This window comes from Podarcis erhardii, assembly GCF_964252035.2.
Source record: "Podarcis erhardii genome assembly, chromosome: 17".
In the NCBI taxonomy this organism is placed as follows: domain Eukaryota; kingdom Metazoa; phylum Chordata; class Lepidosauria; order Squamata; family Lacertidae; genus Podarcis; species Podarcis erhardii.
In genome coordinates, this window is record NC_138515.1 from 5,355,809 (window position 1) to 5,373,569 (window position 17,761).

At 45.7% G+C, this 17,761-nt stretch overlaps 1 protein-coding gene across 2 annotated transcripts in view; it reads left to right on the plus strand.

Annotated features, from left to right (window-relative positions):
• The window catches only part of LOC309332291 (outer kinetochore KNL1 complex subunit ZWINT-like), a 20,483-nt gene extending 3,619 nt beyond the window's left edge, over positions 1-16,864 (plus strand). Inside the window, exons 1-10 of one of the 2 annotated variants that reach the window (XM_081845387.1) lie at positions 2,050-2,156; positions 4,972-5,071; positions 5,189-5,300; positions 6,148-6,314; positions 10,906-10,962; positions 11,066-11,217; positions 12,247-12,418; positions 12,497-12,636; positions 15,305-15,464; positions 16,446-16,864. In XM_081845387.1, coding sequence (XP_081701513.1) covers positions 2,134-2,156; positions 4,972-5,071; positions 5,189-5,300; positions 6,148-6,314; positions 10,906-10,962; positions 11,066-11,217; positions 12,247-12,418; positions 12,497-12,636; positions 15,305-15,464; positions 16,446-16,526 — 1,164 coding nt within the window. In that variant the 5' untranslated portion in view covers positions 2,050-2,133 and the 3' untranslated portion in view covers positions 16,527-16,864. Of the gene's footprint in view, positions 1-2,049; positions 2,157-4,971; positions 5,072-5,188; positions 5,301-6,147; positions 6,315-10,905; positions 10,963-11,065; positions 11,218-12,246; positions 12,419-12,496; positions 12,637-15,304; positions 15,465-16,445 lie in introns of those variants that run through there. The other variant, XM_081845386.1, reaches the window with a different exon arrangement.
• Positions 16,865-17,761: the final 897 nt, after the last annotated feature.

Sequence of the window (17,761 nt, forward strand, 5' to 3'; positions counted from 1 at the left end):
CTGTGAGCAACACCAGGGAAAGTAGGGTGTTTCTAGGACTAAGGTGAAACTGACGCTCTTGTTATTTTTGCTGTTGGACGCTGCATGTTGTTTAAGTAATCTTGTTATATTTATAATAATGAAATTTTTTTTGTATGTTATTATGTTTCATTTGTTTTGATATGCTATCATGAAATTGTTTTTGTAGTGTTTGTTTAAAATGCATTATTGTTTTCTTTGTTGTAAGCCGCTTTGAGCATGATTTTTTGGGGGGGTGGGAAAATGGCATGCAAATAAAAGGAATGGATGGAGGGATGGAGTAGACACACACATTACCTATTTTTTCTATGTCCTTGTGACATGCACCCAAACGAAGCTCTGGATCAAGCAGAATGCACCTCCATCTTGTAGAAGGCACTGGCCATTTGCTTGAGTGTATTATTTGTTCTGGCCAGAAGCACATCTTGGCGGGGGGTGGGGAGGGGGGAACCCCAAATATTTCTAAATATTTTGGCTATTTATGGTGTTCATGGATGCCCTTGACCATTCCATACACCCGTGGGAAGTCAGGATGCAACACATCACAGAGGATGCTCTGCCATCTGCTTGGCCATTATTCTTCACCCTGACCCAAAGCAGTTTTTGAGATGGGGATCCCTTCCGTAACCCATTTATGATGTTTATGGGGGGGGGTGTCATCAAGCATGTATGAACATTTTACAAGCAGTCTGCTTTGGACTGGATAAACTTATTGCTGTGCTTGAGAAGGGTAGTCCCATGACCACTCCCAATGAGTTAACCCAAGCTTTATTTCTGGGGCTGAGGGCCATATAAACTTTGCTTTTCATGTTGAGGGAACTGCGTACAGTACTTTCGAAATCTCGAGCAAATAAGCAACTGGGAACCAACTTCAGCAACGTGTTCAAATGCAGACGAGGAAGTGGGGCTGGGTGTAGGAATGAAAATCATGACAGAGGAGTAGTGGGTGTCATGTGAGGAGCATCTGCCGGGGGAAGCCCCGGGAACTCTCTTTTATTGAATATTACAAGCATTGCCACAGGTGTGCTTGTGGCTGATTGGTTGATACAAACACAAAGAAACTCATTGCTGATTGGTTAATGTAAATACAAGGCGGGAATTACATGTGAGAGGTGGGAATTACATATGAACATTAATCACCGATAGATTAAAGGCTAGGAAGCGAGGTTGGAACCAGACAGGCATGAAACCTCCTAATTAAATTATAACTAAAGATTGATATAGCATAAAACAATTACTAATGATTGATCATAACATGAAAGAATATAATAACCAACTTCTACTACTTCTACTTCAACTATGCATGGAGAACAGGTCATCATAAACTTAAGATGAACTGAGCAAGGAAGGAATGTCTTGGTGTTTGGAACAGGTCCGTACAGTGTGTGCAGAAGCAGGGAAAAGATGATAAACAAGACTTCCCAGATACAGATAGGTAGCCGTGTTGGTCTGCCATAGTCAAAACAAAGCAAATTCCTTCCAGTAGCACCTTAAAGACCAACTAAGTCAGTTCTTGGTATGAGCTTTCGTGTGCATGCACACGAAAGCTCATACCAAGAACTGACTTAGTTGGTCTTTAAGGTGCTACTGGAAGGAATTTGTTTTGTTAAGACTTCCCAGAATGCAAGAGAAAAGAGCAATGCTTCCCCATAATGCAACAGTTATGTGCAGAAGGAAAACTTCCCTTTAGCTGGGGGGGTGTGAAACCTGCCCATTTTCTATTTAATCTCCTTCTTTGGAGATGGACCCCTCCCCATCCCCAGCCTCGGAAACGGCCAATATGTCTCTTTTAGGAATTGAGCGTCTGTTGTTGTTTGGTTATTGTGGTTGTTGTGGCGCCCCAGCCCCCTCCAGCGCCGCTTTCCTCCTCCCCGCCATCCCCAGTCCGCCCGCCCGTGCCAGACGCCTTTCTCAAAATGGAGGCCAGCGTTCATTTCGGTCGCCGCCCATCTTCCCGCCTCCGCGCCGCTTCCGTCCAATGGCGCTGCGGGATCCAAGCCACTGGGCGGGGCGTTGCTTGGTCTCCGAGCAGCGATTGGTGTGCTTGGAGGACGGAAGCGGGGCGAGGTGGACTCAAATGAAAAGGCGCGAGGAGCGCAGCGACATTGAGCGGCTATGGCTGCCTCGGAGGCTGCGCAGTGAGTGCTGTTTATTTGCCATTTATCCCCAGGAAATAGGGATATTTTTAAATATATATACGTGCTCTGGTTTCTCCTAAGCTGGTTTTAAATCTTAGGGTATTTTAATCTTAGTTTATTGCACGCGTGGCATTTATATGGCAAACTTTTCCTGGTTTTATAGTCTTGCCTTTTTGTGAACAGCTCAGGGACTTTTTAATATTTGGAACAACCAAGCGGTGTATCCATTTTATGAAACAAATAAATGCATTAAAACAATATGGGGGAAATGCTAGTTCACCGGGCGACGGGTGTATTTGGGTTCCAGTGGTTAAAGGGCTTCTTGGGAGCGACAGGACTTTGCTTAACGCACTAAATTTTAAAAATCCATATAATCTCGAAAAGGTTAACAGCTTGGGACCGGTTTACCTACGAGGTCGCCTAAAACCACCATTTATACATCAAGCAGACTCGTTTGGGAGAGCTGCGGTACTCCCCCCCCCTTTGCACTTAACTATTTCGTCGGGCGTTGAAGGAAAAATGGTTTTCATTTGTATGTACAATATATATATAAATACACGCATGTATGTATCTTTGGACCAGCTTGCTTGCAAGGTCGCCTGGCCCTCCCTGTGCCCACTCAACCGCTCTGAATTGGGGCTACTGGCACTACAGCAGGTGCCACATAATACCCATTTTATGCACTTGAACTTGATCCTTTAGTTTGGCAGTGCCCACACTTCGAAACTCCCTGGCTATTCAGATCAAGCAGGTGCCTTCACTGTACACTCTTCTTCTTTTTTTAAATAATACTTATTCAGGTTTTAAGTTTTAAAGATTACAAAAAGAAAATTAAAAAAGACAAAAGAAGAACAAAAACAATACAGAAAAAATACAGTTAGGAAACAAAAAACAAAAAACAACTCAAACTTTTACATAACTTTCTTTCCTTTGCTTACTTCCTTGACCTCACACCTCCCTTTTTTGTGTTCTAGTTCAATTAGATATTTCAGCAAACCCTTTCCAGCTTTGTTTTTACCCTAATAATCTGTCTTAATATACTGTAATTTTACATTCTCGTCTTTCGCCAATTAAAAAATCAATTTTTATCTAATCCTTTATATCATTTCTGCTAAAACCACATTATTTCATTCCAACATTCTTCTAACATTCCTTAATTTTACAATGTTTCTGTAAACTTTAAATTTTTTCCAATCTTCTTCCACCAACTCTTCACCTTGGTCTTGGATTCTGCCAGTCGTTTCCGCCAGTCACTGTACACTTTTCAGTGCCTGCTAAAAACATAATTCTGCATTTCCCTAGCTTCTGCTGCATTTGCTTGAAAACATTCTAATTGCAGGGGGTTGGACTAGGTGATCTGCAGGTCCTTTCCGACTCTACAATTCTATGAATTTTCCACAGACCCGTGGGTGTTCCTTGAAAGTTCATCAGGGGGTTGTTTGCTTATAAAAGTATATGCCTCCATCTCATAAAAGAGCTCATAACAATACATATAACAAGTAAAACGTAAAACACCCATTTAAAAACCAGTACAAAATAATCATTAATCAAGAACATCTTAAACAGCAGCATAGGCTTGACTGGTTCCTCAGTGAGGCAGTGAAAGAACAGGCATGTTTCCCTGTATAGAACAACTTTCCCGTCACTTCTGACCACCAGAACAGCTATATTTATTTAATTGCATTTATATCCCACATTTTTTCTGCAAGGACCTCAGTGCTGTTTATGTGGTTCTCCATCCCATAACAACCCTTTGAGGTGGGTTGAGTTTCATGATTGTGAGGATTTGAACCCTTGTCTCCCAGATCCTAGTCCAACACTTTAACCATTATACCACATTGGTGTTAGGTGTGTTCAAGGTGTTGCTCCCTGTGTGCATAGATCAACTCTGAATCTTGGTTAGCCTGGCAAGTATCCCAGCTGAGCTGGATGTATGCCCTTGGCGTGGGCATCTTGTGACCTCCAGATGTTGAACTAGAATCATAGAATCATAGAATCATAGAGTTGGAAGAGACCACAAGGGCCATCGAGTCCAACCCCCTGCCAAGCAGGAAACGCCATCAGAGCACTCCTGACATATGGTTGTCAAGCCTCTGCTTAAAGACCTCCAAAGAAGGAGACTCCACCACACTCCTTGGCAGCGAATTCCACTGTCGAACAGCTCTTACTGTCAGGAAGTTCTTCCTAATGTTTAGGTGGAATCTTTCTTGTAGTTTGGAACCATTGCTCCGTGTCCGCTTCTCTGGAGCAGCGGAAAACAACCTTTCTCCCTCCTCTATGTGACATCCTTTTATATATTTGAACATGGCTATCATATCACCCCTTAACCTCCTCTTCTCCAGGCTAAACATGCCCAGCTCCCTTAGCCGTTCCTCATAAGGCATCGTTTCCAGGCCTTTGACCATTTTGGTTGCCCTCCTCTGGACACGTTCCAGTTTCTCAGTGTCCTTCTTGAACTGTGGTGCCCAGAACTGGACACAGTACTCCAGGTGAGGTCTGACCAGAGCAGAATACAGTGGCACTATTACTTCCCTTGATCTAGATGCAATACTCCTATTGATGCAGCCCAGAATTGCATTGGCTAACTCCCATTAGCCTCAGTGTAGCCAGTGGCCAGGAACAATGGGAGTTTGTAATCCAACAACATCTGTGGGGCCCACATTTGCCCACCCTGGACTAGGTAAGAATATGACCTTGAATCTTTCATCAGTGTGGAGGGTTGCCGCGGCAACTGAAATGTTTCCTGGGAGATAGGAAGTTTTGAAAAGTGCTCTTTTAGTTTCTTGATGTTGTGGTTTCTTCATGTCCTCCTTAGGCTTCTTGCTCGGGTGAAGGATGCACTTGCCTTTGAAAGCCAAGCCCAATATGGGGTGGAGGCTGACCTACCACCTGAGGTTTTGGCTGAGCATGCCGTGGTGAGTAGTAGCCTTTTTCCCCTTGGAGGGGATGCTGGCTTTAGTCCTGGCTGGCTCAACGGGCGGAGAGCTCCCAGGGTGCTGACTTGAACCCTGCTTTTGGTGCATGTTTTCCAGAGCACCAGGCACGCCCACAAATTTATGTTGATGCAGCTGCAAGTGTTGAAGTTCTGTCTGGATTTCCTTGATTCTGGACTTTGCGTTGAGAACGCCTCCAAATCTTCTGTTCGTGAGTATGCGTGCTGCACAATTCACGGTTTTCTATGTGTCCAAACTAATGAGGGTGTAACGTGAATCAGTTTGCATATTAATTTTGAAAAATAGCCTTGCATTGTGGATTGCTTAGTGTAGTTAAACCTGTTTTTGGATCGACTCCCAAGGAATTGTGCCATAGCGTTGCACCACTGCTTTCCTCCTTGCCATATACAACCTTAAACTATTTCCAGGGCCAAAATAGAGGGGCAACTTACCTGTGACCCTCCAGATGTTGCTGGACTACAACTCCCATCATCACCACCACCAGTCCATGTTGGCAGGTGCTGATGAGATTTGTAGTCCAAAGCATCCAGAGCATGCCACGTTGGCCACCCCTGGATTAGGAAATGGGGTTTTTATTTTTATTATTTCATTTATTAATTTAAATTTTTAAATTTAATTTTTTAAATCTTAACCTATATTTTTATAAACTGCCTTGCATTTATTTCCCACAAAATAAAATAAAAATTAATGCAAAGCAGGAAATGGCTTTTTAAAACTCCCCAGTAAACATTCTGTGCTTTCAGTCCAAGAGTCCAAGCTGAGCAGTGATGAAGTGTGCTCTGTGGAGCTACATTTCTTCAGCTGGTGACTGGTGGGTGTATTGGGCAAGCTGGTTTAATGAACATCAGCCTTGTTCCCTGGAGAGTTTATTTTTTTATTGTGGCTGGTCATAGTGTGGGTTGGAAACTCCCGCTTCTACTTCTGGTACTTTGAGAAACTCGGTGAAACGACTGAGGGTGGGGGCACATGTACAGTACCACCTCTTCTATCTCCAAGGCTGATCTTGGGCTCCCCACCGCCACCTCTTTCTCTTGCAGGACAGGAGGTGGCCGAAGCGAAGCAGGAGTGGAAGAAGCTCAAAGCTGAGTACCAACAACAAGTGGAGAGCATCAAGAAGGATGTGCCACAACTGCTGCTCAAGCTGGAGCAGGCGCGGAACCGAGCTCAGCTCTTGGAAGAAGCTCTGCAGCGCTACCGAGACAAGGTGCTTTGCTGATTTGGGGGTGGTGTTGGGGAGCCTGGGGTGGAGTTGTGCCCCTATTTTCTGATTATAGCAAGAGTGGTGAACCTGTGGCTCTTGAGATGTTTCCAGACGTCAGCTCCCATGGCTCAGGAATGGTGGGAGCTCTAGCGCAACCAGACCTAGAGGCCCAGAGATTTCCTGCCTTTGGATTAAAGCAAGCTGCCCATAGACAAGATGCTTTTTTTAAAAAAATGATATTTATTAAAGTTTTAAAAGTTACAGAAAGAAAAGAAAAAGAATTAAACATGACAAAACCATACAATACAATACAAAGACAAAAATACTACATCTACATAACAAAAGTAAAACAAAAACAATTTTAAAAAACCCACATCCAATACTTTCAATGTTGTTAACTTTCATTTACTTGTTTCAGCGACCTCCTCACACCTCCCTTTTTTTGTATTCCTCTTCGATTAATTGTTTCAGCAAATCCTTTCCATCTTCCTCGATTTTCTGTCCTATCATTTAACTTAACAAATTCTAACATTATTTTTTCCTTTAATCCATTTACAATCTATTATACTTAATTCTTTATAGCATTTCTGCTAAAGCCATGTAACTTCATTCCAACATCTTTCTAACATTCCTTAATTTTACAGTATTTCTGTAGATAATCTTTAAATTTCTTCCAGTCTTCTTTCACCGACTCTTCTCCCTGGTCTCGGATTCTGCCAGTCATTTCTGCCAATTCCATATAGTCCATCAACTTCAACTGCCACTCTTCCCGGGTGGGTAAATCTTGAGTCTTCCAATACTTTGCGATGAGTATTCTTGCTGCTGTTGTTGCATACATAAAAAATGTTCTATCCTTCTTTGGCACCAATTGGCCAACTATGCCCAGGAGAAAGGCCTCTGGTTTCTTCAAGAAGGTATATTTAAATACCTTTTTCATTTCATTATAAATCATCTCCCAGAATGTCTTAATCCTTGGGCATGTCCACCAAAGGTGAAAGAATGTACCTTCAGTCTCATTACATTTCCAACATTTATTTTCGGGCAAATGGTAAATTTTTGCAAGCTTGACTGGTGTCATGTACCACCTATAAATCATTTTCATTAAATTCTCTCTTAAGGCATTACATGCCGTAAATTTCATACCTGTGGTCCATAACTGTTCCCAGTCAGCCATCATAATATTATAGATAGGTAGCCGTGTTGGTCTGCCATAGTCAAAACAAAACAAATTCCTTCCAGTAGCACCTTAAAGACCAACTAAGTCAGTTCTTGGTATGAGCTTTCGTGTGCATGCACACTTCTTCAGATACACTGTGTATCTGAAGAAGTGTGCATGCACACGAAAGCTCATACCAAGAACTGACTTAGTTGGTCTTTAAGGTGCTACTGGAAGGAATTTGTTTTGTTTTTATCATAATATTATGTCCAACATCTTGTGCCCATTTAGTCATAGCAGATTTCACCATTTCATCCATAGAAAAGATGCTAAAGCCAGGGTGGCCTAGACATCTCACCCAGCAGAATTTTGGAGGTCGAAGGAGGGGAAGGGAAAAACCTTTACAAAGATTCAGGCAGCACATTTGGTGGAGGGAAAGCTTAAAAAGTAATTACTAATATTAGTATTAGTATTAGTATTATAAATTTGTATACCACCCTTCATCCATAGATCTCAGGGTGGTTCACAACATAAAATTACAATACAACCCCCCCAAGTGCATAATATAAAACAAAACAAAATAACAAAAATAAACCAATAATCCCCCCTCCCACTGTTAGAAAACGCCCTGGGGTACCCCTGCAGCCCCTGAACTCTGAGCGTCCTCCAGTATGCGCAGCTCTGGAAAAGGCTTTTCCCTTCTTCTCCGGTGCGCTCCAGCGACATGTATCAAGTGATATATGCACACTAATCTTCTAGCATAACACAGCAAGAAGACATCGTAGAGCTAATTTACGTATTTATTCACACACTATGTACAGACAAAGGATTCATGGCGTCTTCTCTCTCCAGCTCCGAGAGACGAACAGGTCACAAGTAAAAGCAAAACTACAGTACAAATAGTACATACAGCAGAAGAGATAAGACTGTCTTCCGTTTCCACACTCTTCTCAGACATGTGAGTTACACCAAATACATCTGCAGCATCGGAGGCGTGAAATACTAACACGCACAACACATTTAAAAGGTCATCAGATTTCTCTTACAAGGTGGCAAGGTTAGTGGATAAAACATAGAAGCAAAGGGGGCAGCTGACACAGATCTTAGAAGTTCTGCTGCTGCCTGCTTTTGAAATGTGTGCCCAGAATGTCTCTGGAACTGATGCTGTGTTTTGGAATGGTTGGCTTTACTTTGCTTTGATCTTTTATACTAAATAATGAAAAAGAAAAGAGATTCCCCCCCCCCCCCACATTATCAGCCAAAAGACAAAGGTTTTCACTTCTCCACCAGGTACCACTCCACATCTTTGCTAAGGAATAAGGCTGTGTAAGCACCGTACATTTAAAGCATATTAAAAGTAAAGGGACCCCTGACCATTAGGTCCAGTCACGGATGACTCTGGGGTTGCGGCGCTCATCTCGCTTTATTGGTCAAGGGAGCCAGCGTACAGCTTCCGGGTCATGTGGCCAGCATGACTAAGCCGCTTCTGGTGAACCAGAGCAGTGCACGGAAACGCTGTTTACCTTCCCGCCGGAGCGGTACCTATTTATCTACTTGCACTTTGTGCTTTCGAACTGCTAGGTTGGCAGGAGCAGGGACCGAGCAACGGGAGCTCACCCCGTCGCAGGGATTCGAACCACCAGCTTTCTGATCTGCAAGCCCTAGGCTCTGTGGTTTAACCCATAGTGCCATCCGCATCCCTTAAAACATACTACTCCTCTCAAAAAACTAGGAGCTGTAGTTTGCTGATGTTGCTAGAAATTGTAGCCCTGCGAGGAATCAACTACGGTTCCCAGGATTTTTTTGGAAGCCACATGCTTTGTATGGTGTGTCCACAGTCTAAATGACCTTTGAGAAGGTGCAAGGGAGCTATTTGCAGGACCCATTAGCTGAAAGATACTGGTGTGGCAACATTGAACTGTGACTGTGCTTAAAGGTTTTTAGGTGCTCAAAATGTTTTGAAAAGCTTTTAGATATTTTTTTTAATGCTCCGAAATGTTACACACACACACACTCGTTTCAAATTTTTGATGTTTTGTGCCTTTGGGGACGAGGAGGGGCAAGATAGAAATTTTCTTAAGTAACATTAAATCATAGAACTGAAGAGTTGGGCGGGACCTCGAGGGTCCTCTAGTCCAGGAGTCAGCAAGGTTTACCTTGCCTGGGCTGGTTTACTCCAGCAGAGATCCCTTCATGGGCTGCATTGTGCGTGCAATTTCCGGTGTTTGTGCATATGCGATTTCTGGCGCTGCAGAAGCGAGTCTCCGCGCTGCACTGCGACAGTTTAGCGCAGCGCGCGGGGTCTTGCCAAGCAGGCTTCTTGGTTCGGGGGCGGCTCGTGAGCCGGTTAGAGAGCCAGTGTGGTGTAGTGGCTAAGAGCGGTAGTCTCGTAATCTGGGGCACCGGGTTCGCTTCCCCGCTCCTCCACATGCAGCTGCTGGGTGACCTGGGGCCAGTCACACTTCTCTGAAGTCTCTCAGCCCCACTCACCTCACAGAGTGTTTGTTGTGGGGGAGGAAGGGAAAGGAGATTGTTAGCCGCTTTGAGACTCCTGAAGGGGAGTGAAAGGCGGGATATCAAATCCAAACTCCTCTTCTTCTTCTTAAACCACCCCCGTGGGCCGCTTGTGGCCCGTGGGCCTTAGGTTGCCTATTCCTGCTCTAGTCCAACCACCTGCAATGCAGGAATCTCAACTAAAGCAACCCTGATAGATGGCCATCCAGTCTCTCCTTTAAAAACCTCCAAGGAAGGAGAGTCCACAACCTCCCGAGGTTCCGCTGTCGAACAGCTCTTACTGTCAGAAAGTTCTTCCTGGTGTTTAGCTGGGATTTCCTTTCTTGCAACCTGAAAAATTAAATAGCGTGGTCTTCATGGCTAGTTCCCATTGATAGCCTTTATCCTCCATAAGTTTGTCTGGTCCTCCTTTAAAGCCATCCATGTTGACAATACAGTCATACCTCGGGTTAAAGACGCTTTGGGTTAAATCTTTTCAGGATATGTCCCGCGGCGACCCGGAAGTAATGGAATGGGTTACTTCTGGGTTTTGCCGCTTGCGCATACGCAGACGCTTAAAATGACGCCACGCGCATGCACAGAAGCGGGGAATCGCAACCTGCAGACATGAGTTGCGTTCCACCCAGGTTGCGAACGGGGCTCCGGAACGGATCCCATTCGCAACCAGAGGTACCACTGTACCTGGTAGCAGATTCTGTAGTTTAATTACATGCTGTGTTCATTGGGTTCAAATTCAAGAAGCCCCTTAGTAGCCAAAGTATTATCATGGGGGGTGGGATGGAGTACACCTTCCCTTTGTTTATATGTCCCATCAGGGGTAACACGTGTCTGTAAGCCCAGCCAACAGTGCATATTGAGAAGGCGTAGGTCTTGACCCAGCCCTTTGGGACTCCTGCACTTACTTATTTTGCGTTTCCCTTGTAGAAACTGGAGATGGAGGAGAAGGCGAGGAGCGCTCAGAAGAGGCAGCAGAAGGAGCAGGTGGGGCTAACAGGGCAAGTGAACTAGATCTGAGCTGATTCGGAGTGGGGATTGCAGCCAGTTGAGTCCCTTGGCTTGATCCTGGTTGCTTCTCCCCCGGCAGGATGCCTTGTGTGAGCAGCAGCGGCAGCTGGAGGAGCGCATGGTGGAGCTGCAAGGCAGTCTGCAGGCGCAGCGCAAGGAGCTGCAGCACCTGCAGAGGGAGCTGGAGGAAGAAGAGCGCCAGGCCTGCGCTTGGCAGGAAGAGGTCCAGAGGTGAGGGCGCTGGTTCCGGCTGCGGGGAATGGAATCTGAAATGTGCCCAAGAATGGACCTGGGACTTGGAATAAGGAATAACAGCCACCCCCTGATTCCATATCTGCAGTTGGGGCAGGATATGCACAGCTACCCCATCGTTGAATCTTAAGGTTCTGCTTTTCGGGGAAAGATGCCTGTTTGCAAGCGTGTGGGCCTTGCCTCTTTTCAGCTGGACAGCCAGAGGGGTGGCTGAGAAGTTCTGCAGTGTCCTTGGTAGATGTGTGCAGCTCAATGTAACTAATGGCAGTTGAATCAAACTATGCATAATAAGGGAATCATGCTACCATATTTTTTGCTCTATAAGACGCACCAGACCATAAGATGCACCTAGTTTTTGCAGGAGGAAAACAAGAAAAAAATATTCTGAATCCCAGAAGCCAGAACAGCAAGAGGGATCTGGCTTCTGGAATAGCCACAAGCCAGGACAGCAAGCAGGATCGCCCGGGCAGGGGGAGGAAGGCTCCCCCAAGAGCCGCACTCCCTTTAAAGAGCGTGCGGAGTGTGTGTGTGGCTCTTGGGAGCTTTTCCCTGAGGAGGGAGAAAGTCAGCCCTTCTTCCTCCTTGGGGAAAAGCCCCCAAGAGCTGCACACACGCTCCACGTGGCTCTTTAAAGGGAGCGCTGGGCAGAGTCTCCCTCCTGCATTCACTCCATAAGACACACACACACATTTCCCCTTACTTTTTAGGAGGGGAAAAGTGTGTATTATAGAGTGAAAAATACGGTAATTTCTATAATCCACAAGAGACTGCAGGTTACCTGGTGCAGAGTTCAGATTTTGTCTGTCTGGAGTACTCATTGCCTTATTTTATAGTATGGGTTAAAATCTTCAGTCTTAAGGCTGCCTTTAAAAGGTTAGGGTGGGAGGAATCCAGCCATTCACTACTCTAGCCACCACCCTGACTGCTCCACCATGAGTGTTGTTGGAGATATGCCTCCAGATTTCCTCCTCTTTGTTGCCCCACCCTGGACTTGTTCATTGTCCGCAGGATCTCTGACTTCCGGTCCCTTCTGGAGACTTTGCAAGGGGTCAGACTGCTTTCTGAGTCAAAGAGTGACCTGGAGTTTGAGCTGATCTCCCCAGCCCAGCCGGGGGCTGCCACTCCCCACGCCCTGAAGCTGCGCTTGCACTGGAGGGATGATGGCAGTGTCATCCTGCAGGTGAGTCAGAGCGAGAATCGGTTTCTGGCCTGGATCGGAGTTTTCAGACCGATGACTGGATCTCCTTCTCCCGTGCAGAGCGACAGCCCTTTCTTCCCTCCCTCTTTGGTGCTTCCCGAAGGCACTTGCGGCAACATCAGAGCCATCGTCCTGGAGTTGCAGAATAGCTACTTCCAGCAAGCACAGCTTCTGGCTGAGATTGAGTTGCTGCACAGCTGGTGAGCTTCCTTGCTTTTGTATGGCTTTTGTAGAGCTGTTTTGGGCCTCTGGAGTTCACGGTTGAGTAGCTCAGCACCAGAGACTTTGCTTTGATTTATTTCCTGGCGTCTCCAGTTTGGAGCATGTAGGGGAGCGGTGCGGAGACCCGTTGCCAAATGAAGTAGACCCAGTGAAGTGGGGTTGGATCACAGGGGCTCCGAAACCGCCTTGGCAAGCCTGCTAGTTTAGCTACTCAAATTGAATTTTTTTTTATTTTATTTAGAAATTTATGCCCTCATCTTTTGTCAAGAATAAATGCAAAGCAGTTTATAAAAAATATAGATAATACATATAAAATTCAAGAAAAGCAGCTCACGTCACTCAAATCAATTTTGCGTGTTGAATTCAAAACATAACCAAATAGCTGTCAATACTAGGACTGAGTTTTTGAATTTATGAGGAAGAACTAGTAAGATGAGAACTAGGAATAGTGATAAAAAAATTCCTTCCAGTAGCACCTTAGAGACCAACTAAATTTGTTATTGGTATGAGCTTTCGTGTGCATGCAATAACAAACTTAGTTGGTCTCTAAGGTGCTACTGGAAGGAATTTTTATATTTTGTTTGGATACGGCAGACCACCACGGCTACCGACCTGTAACTAGGAATAGTGATGTTTATCTTTCTGTGTCTTTATAGAGGATATAATGTGCAGTGAGGAATTGAATGTTTTGCAATCAGAGATGTATGCTTTATTGTTGGCAGTACATCTTTGGGTGTACTGAACTGTGTAAAATTTATATATGATAGTACTGGCTTGTGTCCAGTGTTGGTTCATATGCAGAGTTGGTCCATTGAAAGGAATGGACATGACTAATTTCAGCGGCTCTGCTCTGAGTAAAATTTAGTTGGGTGCAACTGAGCTGTATTGTGAAATTGCTTTGAGATACTCATACTTCAGAGGAAGCAGTTCATAAATAAGTAAAAATGAAATACTCAAAATAGCAGGATAATATAATTCAATATAAAAGCAGGGAGATGTAACTTTTCACCCACACTGCAAGGCTGGCAAAATAGGAAGGTTTTAATTGCCTGCCTGAAGCTTGAGAGAGAGGGGGGCTGGCTTAACCTTTTCCAGGAGGGGAGTTAACAGCATGAGCGCTGCAGAGAGAAAGGTTGGCGTTGTTAAGACTAAAGTGCACATTGCTCTGTTTCTTGGCCAGCTTCCAGTTTTTTGTGACTACGTCCCTTCACAGTGATGTGAAATTGACACTCCTCTGATCACTTGATAGCTTCTTCTTTCTTTGGCAATTGTTCATAGCCGAGTAAGATTGTCTTCCATGAACACGGTTTTAACAGTGAGTCCGTAAGTGACTGTGGAGGCCAGTTCTGGATCCACACGTCCTTCCACAGTGGGGACATTGGTTTCTGGACAGGAGTTGATCCCGGTGAGGGTTTGCCAAGCGTGCCTTCCTCTTAGCATGTTTCTCCGTTTCGTCCTGAGTTCAAGCATCTTCAAAGGCCATGACACCTTCGGTAAAGGCTGTTCTCCAATTGGAGTGTTCGCAGGCCAGTGTTTCCCAGTTGTCGGTGTTTATACAGTGGTACCTTGGGTTAAGAACTTAATTCGTTCCAGAGGTCCGTTCTTAACCTGAAACGGTTCTTAACCTGAGACGTCCTTTCGCTAATGGGGCCTCCTGGTGCCGCTGCACCGCTGGTGCGCGATTTCCGTTCTTATCCTGGGGCAAAGTTCTTAACCTGGAGCAACCACTTCCTGGTTGGCGGAGTTTGTAACCCGAAGCGTCTGTAACCCGAAGCGTCTGTAACCAAGGTACCACCGTACTACATTTTTAAAGATTTGCCTTGAGAGAGTCTTGAAACCTCTTTTATTGACCACCAGCATTACGCTTTCCATTTTTAAGTTCGGAATAGAGTAGTTGCTTTGGAAGATGACAAATTGGCACCCACACAACATAACCAGTCCAATGACGTTGATGTTGAAGAGTCATTGCTTCGACACTGGTGATCTTTGCTTCTTCCAGTACACGAGCATTAGTCCGCCTGCACTGATGCAGCTGTTTAGAGATATCTGTTTTGATGTGTCTTCAGACCCCAGTTGGGATCTTATCTTTGTCAGAAACTCAGGTGGTCTTCTTAACCAAGTCACACTCTCACCTTTTCACTGCTCCTCTGGCTGGTTCTAAAGACAGCTGAGAACGCTTGGAGCACTGAGAGTGTGTGTTTCAAGCCATTTGGATGAAAGCAAGGCTGGAAAAGAATGGAACGAAGGCTGTGAGATGCCCCCCACCCCCCAAAACATCTGTGAACCTAAAAGATTCTGTTCCCTTTTAATCCCTTTTCATACTTGTTTAGGCACTGTACAGAATAGAGACATGCCAAGGTATCTGTCCAGTGGGCTCTTAGTAGGGATTGGCAGTTGGCAGCCTTGGGGCTGGGGCCAACCCCTGGCATCAATGAGACCTGGCTCTATTGTGCTTGCTAGCTGTCACTTAGGCATCGACCTACCCTGTTCTTGGAAAACTGCCTGGCCTCTATGTGCAGTGGGGATTGCTGCGTTCAAGGGAATGCCCTCTCATTTTGGAGGGAGGTTATATTTCCGTCCCCACTGACTGCCTCCATGCCAGCCATTGCTGATGCCTTAACCCTCCCTCTGCTCTTCCCTCTGCAGTTTTGCTATTGATTGGCAGCAAGAGAAAAGGATTCTGAGTTACCTGAAGCCCAGCTCCACTTGTAACCTCTATGTGGAGCCAGGATACCCAGCCAGCGGTGGCATCTCCCTCTGCTCAGTGAAGGTTCAGAGTGGCACAGTTGACGCAACTTCCTACAAGGTTAGCGCTGGGTGGTGATCTTGAATTGGGGGTAAACGAAACAGCAAGAATTAAGACTCTGGGGAGAGGAGGCTGTTAAAATCTTTGATCCTCTTGCGCCCAGCTGTCACACTTTTCTCCGTTCTCCTGACTTCTGGCTAGAGATCTATTTGGGGTAGAAAATTGGGCACCAAACATTGGGGATGCGCATGGAAGTGCAGCTGTAAAGAGGGGTCAGTGCTTCTGCCCATGCTCATTCTTGACCCTTTGCTTCCAGCCCTATTAAGCATAGCTGCACTTGCTCCCTAGGTTGTTAGGCATGCAAATAGAAATGAGGGTGGGATTTGTAAAATGGCTGCTGATGTCCCAAAGGAATGGAGTGCTCCTATGCAATTCCTAGGGGAATCGTGGTTTTTTGGGGTGAGAGGGGCCTCTTTCTGGGTGAAAGGCTAAAGGTCCCTCATCTATAGGCTTTTGCTTTCTTCCTTCTCTGTTTTGTGGCTGTAACCCTCCATCTCATGTTAAAAGTGACTCAAAAGGACACAGCGGTGGGGTCACAGAGGCATGACATGCTTTTATGGAAGATACCTGAGGGGCAGTGCCCTTCTCTTTGTTTTAATCAGTGGCATAAAACTCAGTAGTCTGCCTTGCACCAGTTAGACGAGATGCTCAGATTCCTGGGCATCCATTTCCTAGGAGCTCCTTGTGGTTTCCTGAGGCTGTGTGGTGTAGTGGTTAAGAGCGGTCGACTCGTAATCTGGTGAACCGGGTTCGCGTCTCCGCTCCTCCACATGCAGCTGCTGGGTGACCTTGGGCCAGTCACACTTCTCTGAAGTCTCTCAGCCCCACTCACCTCACAGAGTGTTTGTTGTGGGGGAGGAAGGGAAAGGAGAATGTTAGCCGCTTTGAGACTCCTTCGGGTAGTGATAAAGCGGGATATCAAATCCAAACTCTTCTTCTTCTGAGCCCTGACCATGATGCACTAATTTTTCTTTCTGGCAGCCCCCTCAGGAGAGACCTTCGCTGCGGGACTGGCTGGAATATCTCAGTGCCGTGGACTTCAATGCTCCTTTCCTTGCCTGAGCCGCTGCTGCTCCCTCTGCCCATGCAGGGTGAAGAAAGGTTTGGGACTAGAACCTTGCTAAGGAGCTGCTCTCCTTGCCTCTATCTTGGGGAAGATAGAGATAAAGATAAAGAGACTTGACTAGGGACAGCTGCATTCTCCTTTCTTGTGCTGGCCCATTTCAGTTCCTCCCTCCTCAATCCCTGGTCAGTTTTGATTTCTTTGTCTTGAGTGGAACTTCCTCTTGTACATTTCAAGCCCCCTCTCATCCTTACATGTGTTTGTGTCTGACTTTACTTCTAAACAGTCTGAAACTTTGCTGTTTTCTGTTCAATAAAACCCAGCATCAAATTAAAAATTGAGGAATTCTATATACATAATGATTCATCACAGTACTCGGAAGCCTTATTACGAGACACTTTGAAGGCTGTCATACAAGAATCAGTGCAAATAAGCATTTTTAAAAGGAAAGAAGCGGAATGAAGGATTCACTATTGGAGCTATAACTGAATTAGAACAAGAACACAAACAGACTGAATAAAGTACCGTATTTTTCGCACCATAGGGCGCACCGGACCATAGGGCGCACCCAGTTTTTAGGGGGGGAAATCAAGGAAAAAAATATCCCCCCCAGCCCCAAAGAGCAGCATACAGGCTGCACGCAACCTCTCCCTGCCGGAGAGGTTGCCCGCAGCTATGGAAGAAGGCAAGGCAGTGAGCGGGATGGATCCCGCTCGCTGCTTTGGCTTCCCCTTTAGCCCCGTGCAGCCTCTCCTTGCCGGGAGACGCTGCGCAGGGCTAAAGAAGTCATAGCCCCGTGCAGCTTCTCCCTGCCGGAGGGGTTGCGCGCGGCTATGGCAGAAGCCTGCATTCGCTCCATAGGACGCACACACATTTCCCCTCAATTTTTGGAGGGGAAAAACTGCGTCCAATAGAGCGAAAAATACGGTAAATTGAAACAGAAAAATGCAGAACTCCAAACGTTAGAGGTAGGAAAAAAAATATGTAGCCATGCATTATGTGAACCAAAAATACTATTAATTTGGTGATGAGAACTCAATGTGTGCAGAAGAGCTGTAGCTCCATGGCAGAGCAGCTGCTTTGCACCCAGTCCTGGGCATCTCTCGGTTGGGCTGGAAGAGAATCGTGTCTGAAATCCTGGAGAGCCGCTTCCCGCCAGTGTGGACAGTACTAAGCCAGATGGACCGATGCTCGGACCCAGCATTTGGCAACTTCCTATGTGCTTAAAGCAGGC